The 16,954-nt window shown below is 34.5% G+C and overlaps 3 protein-coding genes and 1 pseudogene across 3 annotated transcripts; all 4 read left to right on the top strand.

The window, feature by feature from the left end:
- On the top strand, positions 1 to 909 carry LOC130989336 (dirigent protein 21-like). Its single transcript, XM_057913298.1, has one exon. It carries the CDS (start codon positions 241 to 243, stop codon positions 757 to 759), a length of 519 nt encoding a protein of 172 aa, XP_057769281.1. The 5' UTR covers positions 1 to 240; the 3' UTR covers positions 760 to 909.
- Positions 910 to 8,677: 7,768 nt separating this feature from the next.
- Positions 8,678 to 9,188, top strand: LOC130990843 (dirigent protein 19-like; annotated as a pseudogene).
- Positions 9,189 to 12,340: 3,152 nt separating this feature from the next.
- On the top strand, positions 12,341 to 13,082 carry LOC130989335 (dirigent protein 21-like). The gene has a single exon (XM_057913297.1). The coding sequence runs from the start codon at positions 12,366 to 12,368 to the stop codon at positions 12,948 to 12,950; it is 585 nt and encodes a 194-aa protein (XP_057769280.1). The 5' UTR covers positions 12,341 to 12,365; the 3' UTR covers positions 12,951 to 13,082.
- Positions 13,083 to 14,468: 1,386 nt separating this feature from the next.
- LOC130989334 (pentatricopeptide repeat-containing protein At2g21090) lies at positions 14,469 to 16,638 on the top strand. The gene has a single exon (XM_057913295.1). It carries the CDS (start codon positions 14,586 to 14,588, stop codon positions 16,371 to 16,373), a length of 1,788 nt encoding a protein of 595 aa, XP_057769278.1. The 5' UTR covers positions 14,469 to 14,585; the 3' UTR covers positions 16,374 to 16,638.
- The last annotated feature ends 316 nt before the right edge of the window (positions 16,639 to 16,954 follow it).

Here is a 16,954-nt window from a genome sequence, read left to right as displayed (position 1 = left end):
GTCAAACATCCCCTAATAGTTTGTAACAACTTGTTAATTCCAAATTATTCAAATAATTGCAATATACTCTCAACATGCAATAATTATTTAAATTTCCCCACTTGTTCCATCGATTAATCGTCAATCACTATATAAGCCCATCATTACACGCAAATAAAACCCAATCAACACCAACACACAATTAATTCTCCTAAAAAAAAAATCCCTACAATTCGTCTAAAGTTTCTTTTCAAGAAAAAAATGAACAATACTGCAGCAAAAGAAAAGGTAGTGAAGCTCCATTTCTACGTCCAAGATCTCCGGATCGGCCACGCCAGCGCCACCGTGTGCGAGGTCGCAGCCGGTTCCCTCACCGCGGAGTCCCCGTTCGGCTTCGGCAGCGTCCACGTCCTCGACGACTTGGTCACGGCGGGGCCGGAGATCGACTCCCGCCCCGTCGGCCGGGTGCAAGGGTTGACCACCAATGCCGATCTCTCGACGTACGGCGTCGCGATGAACCTCAACTTCTACCTCACGGCGGGGAAGTTCGCCGGCAGCACGCTCAGCATCCTCGGCCGGAACCAGGTGATGGATGAGGAGCGGGAGCTGCCGGTGGTCGGCGGCACCGGCGCGTTCCGGTTCACGCGCGGGTATGCGATTCAAAAAACCTACTCCATCGATTTCGAGGCGCACTACGCCGTGTTGGAATACACCATCTACGCCACCTACGACACCAAGATCGGCGAGAGCGATGATGATGTTGAGGTAGCTGAATTTTGAGGTAAATTGATTAATTGATAACCTTGCTTTTGACTATGTCGTCTTTGTAATGTAATATGAAGGCATATATGTATATACATGTAGTGTGTGGTTTTATTTTTATTAGTGGGGTTCAAATTTTAATGAAGTGCATTATTGTGATTTGAGTTTTTTACGAGTGTTATCTACGATCTTTAGTTGAGTGGATGGAAAATTTAGAAATAGAATTGGGCCCATTGTGATTTGATTTGAGGGTGCGTTTTACACTTTTCTATTTAGTTGTGCGGATAGAATTGAGTCTCATCTCTATGTATTCGGCTAGTATTATACGTGGTGGGAAACAATTCCCCAAATAATTTATTAAGAGAGAAGGACACGAATTTTAAGATGAAAAAAAAAATGAAAAATAAAAATAAATAAAATATTAGAAATGATGAAAAGTAATAGGTAAATGGAGAATTAATTATGATGGATAGTATTCAAAAGTAAAAGCGCAAAGTTTTTGGGTGACGAATCGAAAAAAAAATATGAAGTTATTTAGGGGACAAAAGAAGTATACTTTTCAAATTTTGAGTTTCAAATTTTAAAAATATGAGCTTCTTATGATTTGGTTTGGGGGTGAGAGCGCAATTAAACAACAATTCACACAAAATATCAATAATTTGACGATTTTAAAAGAATTTATAAAAAAAAAATCTTTTATTTGGTGGGTGGATTCATTTTTATCGTACTAAAATTCAGTTCATTGTCTTTTCAAAAGTCCTACAAAGGAGAAAAATTTACAACTTTATACACTTTCTCCATCTATAAAAAATTTATCACATTATAAACAACACGAATTTTAATAAAATGTGAGTATAATTATTGGTGGAGTAAAAGTCACATTTTTGTGAATCGTAAATAAAATTTTAGTAAATTTTTTATGGAAAGATGGAGTATTAAAAACATCATCTTTACAGAATTAACTTGGAACATTTTATATTTAATTTCTTCTATATAGATGTGAATGTGATAGTCAAACGATGTCATGTTTGATTTCTTTTTTAGTGAGATCTTAGATTGATTTAATCTAAAATCTTATTCTATAAGGGGATTCTATTTGAATGCACCCATATATATGTATGGAGGAGATCAAAGGAGAATGGATAAATGTGGTGAGAATGGAGAATGATTGCATAAGCTGCTTGTAATGAGTGCATAATGAAATTCAATTAATTAGATAAAATTTTGATCCTGGAGGCTCCTTCCAGGATCCGAACTCAAGTAAAAATTTGTGCAGTATTATAGTGCAGCTTATGCAATCATTCTCATTTATCACGAAAGATAGTATTTTCAGTATAACCCATCCATATATATATATATAGGGTGGAGTTCTATGGAGACCACTTCTTATATAGAGAATGAAGACCAAATCTTGTGCGTCGATCTTGCTTAATCTAACGGTGATCATTCGTCCATTAATTATTGTAATTTTTTCATATTTATTTATTTCCCTAATTACAACTAATCAAATCTTTTATTTATGTTCAAATCTCTCCCTCACTGATCTGTCCCTCGCTCCAAACTCACGCTCTCTCTCTCTCTCCCACACATTCGTAGAAAATACTAATGAACATACTAATGTCCGTTGATATGTTCGTAGAAAAATAAACAAACATACTAATGTTGACATAGAAAATACTAATGAACGTACTAATGTTCGTTGCTATGTTCGTAGAAAAATGAATGAACATACTAATGTTCGATGATATATGCGTAGAAAAACAAATGAACAACGATATGTTCGTAGGAAAATAAATGAACATACTAATGTTCAACTATTACGTTCATTGATGAATGGTATCACATCAGAAAATGAAGGGAGTATTTCACGGGATTTCATAAACATACCAAATTAATTTAATATCATGGAATTTTATGGTCCCTTGATTCAGATGCATCCAATGGACATGATGTGGTCTCTATTCTCCATCTAAGTAGGTGGTTGTCATGGAAGCTAACCCTATATATATATATATATATATATATATATATATATAGGGTTAGGATCAATGAAAAAAGCCTAAATGTAATAAAGAAGAGAGAAGTAATCTCATCCGTTGATCTTATCTAATCTAACGGACATGATTTATTCACGCCATGTTCAACGGATTTTTTCGTTGAACATTCGTGAACATATACAATATTTTTGGGGGTTCTGAGTTTCGACCCACCCCCCATATGTTCAACGAAAAAATCCGTTGAACATGGCGTAAATAAATCATGTCCGTTAGATTAGATAAGATCAACGAATGAGATTACTTCTCTCTTCTTTCTTACATTTAGGCCTTCTTCATTGAACCTTGGCCTATATATATAGGGACGAGTTATACTGAGAATGCTATCTTTCGTGAGAAATGAGAATGATTGCATAAGTCAGTATATAATATAGCAAAAGTTGCACATAATGAAGAAAGGGTTAAGCTGCAAACTCCTTTTAAAATATAAATTACGAATTCAATATTATATATAATCTGTTTATATTCATTGGGTAAATGTAAAAATTAAAAAATTAAAATTTGTGTTCTATATAAAGGTTGAACTCATCATAAATATATCTTCATGGAACTCTTAATTTATATCTTAAAATGAGTTACTCCCTCCGTCTACGAAAATTATGACACTTTTGTCAATTTTAGCGTCCATCAAAAGTACGACACGTTCCTTTTAAGAAAACTAGTACAGATCCATTCGTGCAATGCATGACGGACATCACAATTAAGCGATAAATTTAAACAAATAAATAAATATAAATAATAAAAAAAATCAAAATATAAAAATGTAGGAAACGAAATAAAATTAATAGAAAAATAGAAAACAAAGAGGAAAAGAAATCGTATGTCCAACATTAATAGGAAATTTTATTTAAATTTTAAAATTTCTATAGTACAAAAATATTATCTACTCTATCTCATGTTTGAGACTGTTCTTTGCTATTTGATTATCATTTTCTGTAAAAAAAAATTAATAAATATTTTTATAATATTGTCTAAACATTTGTTGATAAAGTGCATCATATTTTTTTATTTGAAATTTTAATTTAAATATTTTTATGTTATGCTTGATAAAATAATTCAACGCCTAAATATGATATTTTATTTTTGTTATTTTTATCAAAAGAGAAGAGAGATAAATTGTGTAGGAAAATGAGAGATAAATAACGTGAGGTCAATAAAGAGAGAGAGAAAAGGAAAGAATATAAAAAATATAAAGATGAGAGAGAAAAATAATCACCTTAAAATTTTAAATTTTAATAACTTATTTGTTTCAAATTCATATTTAATGATTTTTACATCAAATTAAAGAACTTGTCATGATCTTTAATTTAAGATACACATTGATTATATTTCTTTAAATCAAATTTGAATTTTTTTTTTATAAAATCATAAATGTATGAAAGAGTGATTAGAAGAAAGAGAAATATTATATAGAAGTGGAAGAGAGAAAAACGTGTAATATACATGGAGGAGAGAAAAAATATGAAAAAAATAAATAGTATAAGGAGAGAGAAATTTTGACGGGAAAAAAACTGATGTTTTATATATTATATAGATGACCCCACATCTTTTCCTTAACTTTTATCCTTACGAATACTTCTTTTTTACTAAAAAAAAAATTGCCTCAAATCCAATCTCAACCACACATTTCATAAAATGGTGGAACATTTTTGTTACTATATAAAAATTATCATCAATTTTATTAAAATATATTCCCACCAAAAATGTTATACTTTTGGTGGACTGATGGAATATTATTTAACCCATCAATCCTCATGAACCAAACCACTAGTGTATATATACCACACATGAGTTGGGATGGCAATCTACCCGCGGGTAGCGGATATCCGCGAAAACCCGAACCCATTAGGGTGGGTTTGGATACCATTTGATATTCACGGATAGTTTCGTGGGTACAATTCACTATCCATTTAGTTCGTGGGTATGGGTTTGGATACTTACTATCCATACCCGCGAAACCCGTTTACCCGCGAAAAATACCCGCCAATTACCCGTCAATTATCCGTCAATTACCCGTCAAATATCCACAAAAAATTCTATATTTAAATACATATTTTGAAATTATGGGCTAGTATTTTATATTTTAAAATAGGCCCAAATAATAATGTCCAAAGTCTAATATTGAGCTAAACCTAAACCCTAGTAATTCCCCTACGCCCCTTCCTTCAGCCGTTTCTTCCCCAGCCCTCCTCGCGAAGTCGCGATTCCAGCCACCAGCCGGCAGCCACTCGACGGCCGTCGCTCGCCGTCCGTCCAGCAATTATAGACATTGTTCTTGAAGATGAAGAAGAAGAGTTCAATGAAGAGGGTTCTATTTCTACTGTCGAGCAATTATAGACATTGTTCTTTGTTGGATTTTATATTTTAGTTGATGAATTTGAACATTGTTCTTTGTGAATTTGAATTTAAACATTGTTCTTTGTGGATTTGAACTATGCTATTTGTGTTGATTTTTTTTTCTATTAAGTTTGTTGTAAATTTATATTTAAATTCTATTTCGTTGGTATCTAGCGGATAGTGGGTATCCGACGGATAGTGGGTATCCGTCGGATAGTGGGTGACGAATACCCGTCGGATAACGGGTTTTCGCGGATACCCGACGGGTAGCGGGTTTGGATACCATTTGATATCCATGGATAGTTTTGTGGGTAGCAACCACTATCCATTTAGTTCGTGGGTATGGGTATGGATAGTCACTATCCGTACCCGTCGTACCCGATTGCCATCCCTACACATGAGATTGCATGTATAAGTACTTAATTAATGGGCCTTGGATAATTATTGGGCTTGGGCCCAATTACCCAATAAAAACAATTCCACCCAAATTTGGTCTCTTCGGCCCAAATACATTTAGACTAAAATTTAAACCATATTTTATTTAGTAAATTGTTTTTAGTAAGGATTTATTAAATGTTGTGGATTGTTCCATCATTGAAATTTAATTAAACCCTAGAAATTACTCCCTAAAAAGGTCAAATGATAGTTGTGTCTTAGTCAAGACGGAGTTCCACGTCTTTTTGTAAATAGTGAGAGGAAAAAGTTCTTGGGGTCATTTCCAAATAAGAAAATACCACAATTTTCAGGGACATTCCGATATGATAATAAGACCACAATTTTTAAGGACAAAGAGAGTATTAAATAAATAGATTTGTCACACGGTGCAAATGTCTGCATTCAAAAGTATACCTTATATATGTATGACCTTGCGCCTCTCATTTTATAGTACAAAGTTAATTAAAATATGAAAAGAGAACATATGACATTTAATTTCAAATTAACCGCTTTACTACTAAGTCAATACACGGATATTCGAATCACTCTTGTTGGGAACTTAATGGAATATCCTAATCTTTGTTTTGATGATACCAAAATCCATAGGTTTCATTTGTAATAGACTAGAATTGCTCGAACTCAAGTGTTAGAGTTCTTTTTCTAGTTTAGTTGTTGTTCTAAAGACTGAAGACTAAAGACTGAAGTTAGCGACTGAAGCAGCAGTCGAAGAATCAGTCTTGTGTCAGTTAAACATTCTTCTTCAGATTGAACCTCCAACGTTCAAAGGAAGCCACGTACTCCAGAAGTACAGCCGCATTAAATGCAGAGATCTCAGGATCGTCATTTCTCTGCAGAGGTCTTTCCTATTTTGAACGTTAGGTCTCCGCTAGAGCAGCAACGATCGTAGATTAGTATATTTTCTATCTCCGCTAGGTCTCAAGAAAATCTACTAACTCCCAAAAGCGCATAAGAATAACTCCATATGATCCACCTATCTCCGCTAGGTCTTAAGGTTAAAATTATATCATACATTCCGGAATCCGCTAAACAATTATCTCCGCTAGGTCTCAAACCAAATAGCTAAACAATCAAACTATTGATCAGATAATTCACAAGAAATCAAGCACAAGGAATTATGAATCAAAAATTGGAAGGCACACAAGTATTAACAAATTAATTACATAAATTCAATCAACTATCTACAAACCCTAGAATCAGTTAAACGAAACTAGCCAGACATAATGAGAGAAAGCATAAACATAATTAATAAGAACGCAATTGAAAGAATTGAATTATACTCCATCCGTCCCCAAAATAAGTTCCTCTTTGGGGACAGCACGAGTTTTAAGAAAAAATGGTAAAGTATATTGATAGTAAAGAAAAATATGTTATAATTAGTATTGGGAGTGGTGAAAAGATGAAAAAGTTTTATAATTAGTATTGGGAGTAGTGAAAAAGTGAAAAGTAAGAACAAAAAAAGTATTATTAGTGGTGGGGTAGCTATCCAAAAATGAAAAGAAAGAAAGAAATAGGAACTTATTTGGGGGACGTCCCAAAAAGGAAAAAGATGAAACTATTTCAAGGACGGAGGGAGTATAAAAATCGAATAAGAACAATTGTAGCAGCTTGAATCTTCAATCTTGATCCAAGCCTTGAAAACTGGAAAACAAATGTAAAACTAAAGCTATAGTACTAGGAAATAATGTGTGGAACCCTTGATAGGTCAAAAGAGGACCTATTTATAGTCTTAGGGTCAAAACAAAGTTTGAAAATGAATAAAACACAAAAATCCGAAGAAAAAAAAAAACCCGTAAAAAACTCCCGGATCGGCGATCAATACGACGCCCGCCGAGTTGCTCCAAATTGCCTTCAAACTCAGCGACCGCCAAGTTCCAAAAAAAAAGTTCAAAATTCCTCCAGAGGCTTCGGCGACCTGATCGGCGGTCGCCGAAGTGCCCACCGATATCCTTCATGTTTTGTGAGAACTACATTATTTGTGAGAACGTGAAAACCATCAAATCTAATGCATTCACTGTAAAATTAATGCATTCGCTGTTAAAATTAATGCACTCAAAAAAATAAAAAAAAATGGCTCCCTTCAGGATTCGAACCCAGAATCTGCATTCATCCAACAAGATGATACATCCACCATAGATCTTGATAATCGAATGGCTGAAAATGGTTCTCCGTTCTTTTTTTATTTATGGTTCCTTCTTGAACCTCTCCATATATATATATATATATATATATATATATATATATATATATATATATATATATATATATGGTGTGGTTCTAGAGAGAACTACATTATTTGTGAGAACGTGAGAATCATCAAATCTAATGCATTCACTGTAAAAATTAATGCATTCGCTTTTAAAATTAATGCACTCAAAAAAAAAATTGCTCCCTTCAGGATTCGAACCCAGGATCTGCATTCATCCAACAAGATGATACATTCACTGTAGATCTTGATGATCGAATGGCTGAAAATGGTTCTCCGATCTTTTTTTTATTTATGGTTCTTTCTTGAACCTCTCCCCTATAGGGTGCGGTTATAGTGAGAAACACAATTATCGTGAGAACATAAGAACCAATAAAATTACTGCATCTGCTATACAAATTAATGCATCCGCTATTAAATTTAATGCATCAAAAAAAAAATTGCTCCCTTCAGGATTCGAACCCAGCATCTGCATCCATCCACCAAGATGATGCATCCACCGTAGATCTTGATGATCGAATGGCTTAAAATAGTTCTCTGTTCTTATTTTATTAGTGGTTCTTATTTGAACCTCTCCCCTTCCCTATATATATATATATATATTGTAATAATGGATTTAAAGATATGGAAGTTCATTTCTCATTGATTTGTCTCCCCTTATGTATGTTCCATTCTATAAGGTGTGCAAAAATAGATAAAATAATGATTCACAGAGTGTTATCTGCATGATTTTTTATAGGTCACATCTCAGATTTAACTTGTTTCTATTTAATAGGCAATCCATACTGTTACACTGTCTCCCTCTCTATATACTACAGCCTCAAAATTTTCTAGTCACAAATCATTGAGGAATAAAAACAAAACAAAATGGTGAAACTATCGATTATTTTCATATTTAATTTGTTTGCTTAGCAAATGCCATTGCAACTCCCACGGCTTGAATTTTTGACAAGCGGCCCGAATCAGTTCAAGCGTGGTTCAAAATACTTCCAAATGCCAAGGAAAAATTTAACCGACGGTGGTCACGGTGGCCCGGGCCAACATCATTCACGGATATCTCACAGGTTTTGATTTGATAAAGATGATGGACAATCCGCTGACAGTTGAGCCTGAGCCCGACTCCAAGATCATTGGCCAGGCTCGGGGCATATATGGTGGGGCCTCGATCAAGGATCTTGACCTGCTCATGACCTTCAGTTACGATTTCACGATAGGCAAATATAATGGTAGCACACTCAGCGTGCTCGCTCATAACCCGATCCTAGACAAATATCGGGAGATGCCTATCGTCGGAGGCAAGGGTGTTTTCCGACTAACGCGCACAAACGACTTGGTTTAATATGACCTCCCAAGATGCTGTTGTTAAGTACAACATCATGTATTATAAAAACGAATAATAATCGGTTTGTGGTATATTTCTTTTCATATTTCATTATTAATTTTCAATTCGATTCGATTTGATTTTATTTTATGTGTTGCGATCATTGCCTAGTCTTTATTTTCCTAGCTAGGCTTTGGACTACATATAATATTATTGAAAAGATCAACTCAATCTCACTCTTAGTGAAAAGAAAAATACAACTTTTATACACAAGATGCATGTCTACGTTATTGGTATTTTATATGAATCGAATAACATACTAAATCAAATATAATGGATTAAAGACGTGAAAGTTCATTTCTCATATATCTGTCTCCCCTTATGCATGTGCCATTCTATAAGGCGTGTAGAAATAGTTAAAATAATTATTCACAACGTGTTAATTATCTGTAACAAATTTCAAATTTAACTTGTTTTTATTTAATAGGCAATGCGGTAGTAATGATAATATATATATATGTACAAAACAGAGAGAATTTTTATTTAAAATTAATCTCAACCTTTATACCTTGTTGCAAATTAAATGTAACTCTTATTTATTTGTGATTCGAGGAAGGGAAATAAAGAGGTTTGAGTTCTTAACTTTATTGTTAAGACAAAATGCTATCATCGTTTAAATCTGTTCGAAGGGATATTAAACCCAAAAGTTTGAATAATAGTCCAATATTTTGAGTTGTAATAAATTTGATGTTTCTACTAATATTTTGCACAAAGATAGAGTTGAGGCTCATTGTCGGCGTGTGTTGTCAAATATTTCATCGGACATTCAAAACTGCAATTGTTGAATTGTTATGTGTGATAGGATCAAACTGATAATACAAGAGGATAATGTGGCAATGGGGCTTCAAAAACTCATCATCACACATCTCCTAACTCGTTCACAAAATTAGGAGAGATTAATTAATTTACTATAAATTGCGAAATATTTTTAAATTGATTTAAATGTTGGGTAAAATGTGTAATAAGTTCTAAAGCTTTGGATTAAACAGCGAAATTATCACTATAATTAAAACTAAAATATACTCTCCATATATTTTTTTCCTTTTAGAAGTCTTTAGCACTTGATGACTGATGACTGATGACTGATGACTGAGTAGTCGTCAAACGTTCTACACACTCCAAACACTACAACTTTCAGCACTCATGTAATAATAATAATAATTACTCCTAGTGTTTGTCATTATGTAGAATGTACATTCATAATTTGATATTTATTCAGATATATATATTAGAAGATGTTCTTGCTACTCGTTGAAACTCCTAGCTATGTGGTTATTGATAGTAGATAGACATCAGAAGTTTATTTATCCAGACGACTCCAGATTGCAGCAGACTTTGGACTCCTTATTGCTTAGATTATGGATAGATTCATTTATGCTTATCTTCAAGTGGATAGATGTGTTCGTACGTACTTATCTTTAAGGAGTTGTTTCTATTCACAACTACAAAAGTATTAACTTGATCAGCTGCAAGAGAAGATCGATGGCGTAAAGGCTATATAAGGAAATCCAATTTCGTGCAAGAAGGTTGGAAAAATTCGTGCCAAACTTATCTCACATGATATAGTCGAGAATTATCATGTTCATTTCCTTATACTAGTTCATTTGTTTGTTCTAGCAGAAGAGTGTTGTTATTTTCAAAGAGTTGTTTTCATTCACAACTAGGAAAGTATTAACTTGGACTACAAGAGAAGATCGAGGATGTGAAGGCTATATAAAAATACCTAATTTCGTGCAAGAATGTTGGGGGAATTCGTGTCAAACTGATCTCCTATGATGTAGTTGAGAATTATTATATGTTCATTTATTTGTTCTAGTATACGAGTGTTTGTGAGGTATACACTATTTAGCGTACTTTGTAAATGAGTTGTGGACTCTTCTTTATTTGGTTCGTGTTTATCAAGGGATAATTAAGTGATGAATGTGCTGAGTTCAAGCATGTGAAGTGAGTCGTTGTCTTATTTCCAATTGTCCATCATTGGTGAAGTTTTGAGAACTTATATAAGAGTAATAAGTGAGAGTCTTATTGTATAAGTTCATATGTATCTTAACTTCAGTTAGTGAATCATTTTTTCTTGGACGAGACCCTTAGGGTGTTTTATCATCGAACTGGATAATTATTTACTGCGTTTTTTTTTTTTTTTTTTGATACATTCAGTGATACTGGTATCATCGTATATACGTACTACTATTACCTGTTGTAACACGTCTCACTACATGTTCTATGGATTACTCATTCTTTCAATAATAATAATAATAATAATAATAATAACAACAACAACAACGTATATTTAGGGGGAGGCAAAGGGGCCGACTAAACCTGTCAATTTTTCCATACGTCTAACAATAATAATAATAATAATAATAATAATAATAATAATAATAATAATAATAATAATAATAATAATAATAATAATAATAATAATAATAACAACGTAGATCTGGGGGGAGGCAAAGGAGCTGACTAAACTCGTCAATTTTTCCATGGGTCTCGCCAGTTGGATTACGTTCGAACTTGGATATAATGTGGAATTGTCTGTAGTTTATTTGTATATTGTCAGAATAAATAATAATTTAATATCCTTCATTAAACACCTATCATACTATCACATAATCACGCCCTTCATGGTAAGTAAAAAGTTGCTCTCTTAATTAATTGCAAATAGCCAATTAAAGTGCAATTGTTGAAATCGTGTCTTACTCTTTTGATTAAATCATCAACAAGAAACCAATGGATATTACAAAAATAAGAATATTGACTTTCCTGTGCTCTCACACAAACTCAAAAAAATAATAAATAAATAAATAAAAAATATTACATATGCTGCATATGCATATGCAACTTGCCAAGACTTTGACTCAACCAATAAGCGACTTTAAAATTTACAATAATTTCGACCCCTAATAATAATATGTAAATTTCGACCCCTAATAATAATAATCAACGTCGTACTGTTACACTGTCTCCCTCTCTATGTTCAACAACCTCAAAAAAATAATAAATAAATAAAAATATTACTTTCCAAGAATTTGACTCAACTAACGACTTTAAAATTTACATTAAATTCGTCACCCTAATAATAATAATAATAATAATAATAATCGACGTCATACCGTTACACTCTCTCCCTCTATATGTACCACTGCCTCAAAATTTTATAGTCACAAATCATTGACAAACAGAAACAAAAAAAATGGTGAAACTATCGATTATTTTCATGTTCTTTTGCTTAGCAAATGCCATTGCAACTCCCACGGCCCGAATTGTTGACAAGCGGCCCGAATCAGTACAAGCATGGTTTAAAAACCTTCCAAATGCCAAGGAAAAATTTACCAAACTCCACTTCTATTTCCACGACACCGTTGCCGGCAAAAATCCAACGGCAGTCACGGTGGCCGGGGCCAACGTCGCTCACAGATATCTCACGGGTTTCGGTTTGATAAGAATGATGGATAATCCACTGACCGTAGGGCCCGAGCCCCACTCCAAGATCATTGGCCGGGCCCGGGGCATATATGGTGTGGCCTCGATCGAGGACCTTGACCTACTCATGACCCTCAATTACGTGTTCACGGAAGGCAAATATAGTGGCAGCACACTCAGCGTGCTCGCCCATAACCCGATTCTAGACAAGTACCGGGAGATGCCTATCATCGGAGGTACGGGTGTTTTCCGGCTAGCGCGGGGGATCGCCACTGCACAAACGACTTGGTTTAATATGACTTCCCAAGATGCTGTTGTTGAGTACAATGTCATGGTGTTGTATTATGAAAATTAATTATGTTCGTGATATGTTTCTTTTCATGTTTCATTATTAATTTTTAATTCGATTCGATTTGATGTATTGCGATTGATGCCTGAGTCTTTGTTTTTCTAGGCATTGGATTACTTATCTATATATTATATAAAAGATCAGTATAACGGAAACTTTTTACCGCCAAATTTTCTCTCTCCTATTATTCTCTCCCTATTTAACTAACTACCGTCATTCTCTCTCTCTCTCTCTCTCTCTCTCTCTCTCTCTCTCTCTCTCTCTCTCTCTCTCTTTCTTTTTATTTCTTTACGTGTTTTCAATTTTTTTTTCTTTTCTTTATTTGTTTTTTACTTTTATAATTATTATTTTTTCTAATATTTATACAGTTTGATTAATTAAAAAATTCATTACGCGTATCAAATTAAATACCATAACAACAGCTTTAATTTGATTTATAATATATAAAAAAATAAATTTAAAATAAAAAAAGTATTCAAATTAAATTTTTTAAAATTAATCTCTTTCTCTCTCTTATTTTATAAAGGAAGTTAGTTTATCATTATATTTTTTTGTTATTTGCATAAAATATTATTTGAAATCATGAAAATTATGTACATTTTATTATGCAAGGCTGCAATTATTTTTATTACTCTTTTCTTTCGAGTTTTTATTTTATAATATATAAAAGAGGAGTTTTGTCCCTTCATTTTTTCCCTCCATTTTTTCTCTTTTATTTTTAAAATTTTAATTTTATTCTAAACATTGTCCAATTTAATTTATAAAAAAATATTCAATGTGCATCTTAAGTTTAAGTTCGTCAGAAGATCTTTAATATGATATAGAAATTATAAAAAATGAATTTAAAATGAATAGGTTATTAATATTTTAAAATATTTTATTTTCTTTTTCTTTGGTAAAATTTTATAATTTTTTATTTATGTTTGTGTAAGAAAATATTTATTTATTATTATTATGAGAAATACTCTATAATAATAATGTGTAATATTAATTTTCATTATCAAATAATTTAAATTATCATAACACTTTATATATAATTGAAAATTACGTTTTCAAATTCGGAATTGTATTGAGTAATTAGTATTTTATTTTTAAACCATATTTTGTATTTATTATATTTATTTATTTAAATATATCATTTAATTTCGATTTCGCTGTGCATCGCACGGATGGTCGTACTAGTATGATTGAAAAGATCAACTCAATCTCACTCTAAAAAAAATTAAAAATAAAAATAAAAATTACATCTGTTAATACACAAGATGCATCTATATGAATCGAAAAAAATATGAAAGCAAATGATCACACCAAGCAATATTGAAATATTATCCTATAGAGATTTGATTATTTAGCATAGTTTTATCATTATTATTATTATTATTATTATTCAATTTTTATTTATATATCACTGATTTCCAATCAACTAGTCTCAAAGGCCCACTATAATTGGATCATAAGCCCACATTATATTAAGAATTTTAACCCATTTATAAAAAAGCCCATAATAAAACAAAGTGTAAATTGTGAAGTCCAAAAATAGAAAAAGACAGTGAATTATTACCCTTTTACTACCGGTCTAAATTCAACCGGAGATCACGGCGCCACCACCGATCTCACGGCGGCGATGCTCGCCGGAGCTCTATGAACCCCCCAAAATTCCGAAAGTATCCCTGCGTCGTTCAGAATTTCCTCAATCTCGCATCGCGCGGCAAGCTCCGCGAAGCAGTTGACGCCCTGCCCCAGTTATCCCGCAGAGGCGTTTTGCTCAACTCCAAAATCATCGCATCTCTCCTGCGGAAAATTGCCGATGCGAAGTCGATCAAGGAGGGGAAGCTGGTCCACCTCCATTTGAAGCAGACGGGATCGAAGCACCCAAACACGTTCCTCGCCAATCATTTGATAGAAATGTACGCGAAATGCGGCGATCATTCTAGGGCGCGGGAGGTGTTCGACAAAATGCGCGACAGAAATTTGTATTCTTGGAACAATATGCTCTCTGGTTACGCGAAATTGGGGATGGCGAAAGCTGCGCGGAAGCTGTTCGACAAAATGCCTGAGAGAGATTTCGTGAGTTGGAATACAATGGTGATGGCGTATGTGCAGATTGAGCGGTTTGAAGAAGCCGTGAGTTGTTATGTCGAGCTGAGGAGGTCGGATTGTGGGTATAATGGATACAGTTTCGCCGGCGTTTTGACGGCTTGTGTGAAGTTGAGGGCTTTGTGGCTGGCGAGGCAGCTGCATTGTCAAGTTCTTGTTATCGGGTTCTTATCAAATTCGATTCTTTCGAGTTCTGTTGTGGATGCTTATGCGAAATGTGGTGAGATGGGAGATGGGAGGAGGTTGTTTGATGCGATGGAATGGAGGGATGTTCTTGCTTGGACCACATTGCTATCGGGCTATGCAAAACTTGGTGATATGAAATCAGCTCGTGAGGTGTTTCACGCGATGCCGGAGAGGAACTCTGTTTCATGGACTGCGTTGATATCGGGGTATGCACACAACGAGAGGGGGTGGCAAGCTCTTGATCTGTTTAAAGAGATGATCAAGCTGGATATCGAGCCAGATCAGTTCACGTATAGCAGCTGCTTGTTTGCTTGTGCTAGCACGATTTCGCCTCAACGAGGTATGCAGCTTCACTCCCATTTGATAACTGCTGGCATTAGGCCTAATGTGGTGGTTGTGAGCTCTCTCATTGACATGTATTCAAAGTGTGGGAGTTTAGATGTTGCAAAAAGAGTTTTCAACACAACACATAACAAGCAGCATGTTGTGTTGTGGAACACATTGATATCTGCATTAGCAAACCATGGATGTGGTAGCCAGGGTTTAAAGATTTTCGCGGATATGGTTAGGTTAGGTGTGAGGCCGGATAGTGTGACGTTCCTCGCCCTTCTCAATGCGTGTAGCCACTCGGGGCTCATGCAGGAAGGGCTGGCCCTGTTCGCCTCCATGAAGGCGGATTATGGTATTGCTCCGAATCAAGAGCATTATGCGTGCTTGATTGACCTGCTCGGACGGTCTGGCTGTTTTGATGAGTTGATGGATCAGCTCAAGAGGATGCCATTTAAACCCGAGGATTGTGTTTGGAACGCCTTGATTGGTGTTTGTAGGATTCATGGGAATGTAGAGATGAGTAGAGTAGTGATGAGACACCTCGTTGAGGTGGATCCTCGTTCCCCTGCAGCGTATCTTATGCTGTCGGCCGTGTATGCTGCTCTTGGGAGGTGGGAGTGTGCAAAGGAAGTGAGGGACCTTATGCGTGCAAGACGCATTGAGAAGGACCAGGCCGTTAGTTGGTTAGAAGTCGATAGGAGACTGCAGTTAGATGCCAAACCGGATAGTTCACAACGCGTTGGAAGGAATACGAATACAACCACGGTGTTGGAATTGTTAGCTGATGGGAGCAGATTACACAGTGTTGAAAGGTAAATTTGGTCTTCTTCGCCCCCGTTGAAATAAGGCGGGGCGGAGAACCTCGTTCCTTTTTGTAGAACATTTGAAGATCTTACCTAGTTTATGTTACACTTGATTTGTTTTGTGTCTGAGTTTCTTTTCTTGGTTTAGCAATATAAAACTGATTAGAATTTTGTGAAAGTTTTAGATATTATTATGAGCATTGTGTGTTTACTAGGTGTGCATAGGAGATCTAAAATAATGTGTTTTCACTTGAATCTTGGATTATGAATGTGCCTTAAGAACACTTGAATGTTGCCCTCTCGTGTTTAGCTATTTCATTTGGAGATGAGAATGTTGTTGTAGGGTTTTAAGCAACTGAAACACCTATAAATAACTCGTGATATTTGCTTACTGTAGAATTGTAGAGTTCAGTGCAATTACTTTATAGGTTTCATTGCAAAAATTCTCATCATAAAAAGTTTTTATTTGAACGGACTCCTAAGTATGATATATTGGGAGATCGTTAAGATGATAGGAGGTATTAAAGCTAGATTGTGGAGTTGGAACAAAATCTTCGACCTGTTGGAGGGAGATGCTAGCTTTCTTGATTGGAT

The sequence above is a fragment of the Salvia miltiorrhiza genome, chromosome 6, assembly GCF_028751815.1.
Source record: "Salvia miltiorrhiza cultivar Shanhuang (shh) chromosome 6, IMPLAD_Smil_shh, whole genome shotgun sequence".
NCBI classification, from domain to species: domain Eukaryota; kingdom Viridiplantae; phylum Streptophyta; class Magnoliopsida; order Lamiales; family Lamiaceae; genus Salvia; species Salvia miltiorrhiza.
The sequence above is the reverse complement of the archived record's forward strand: the minus strand, read 5'-3'. Positions and strand labels throughout refer to the sequence as shown.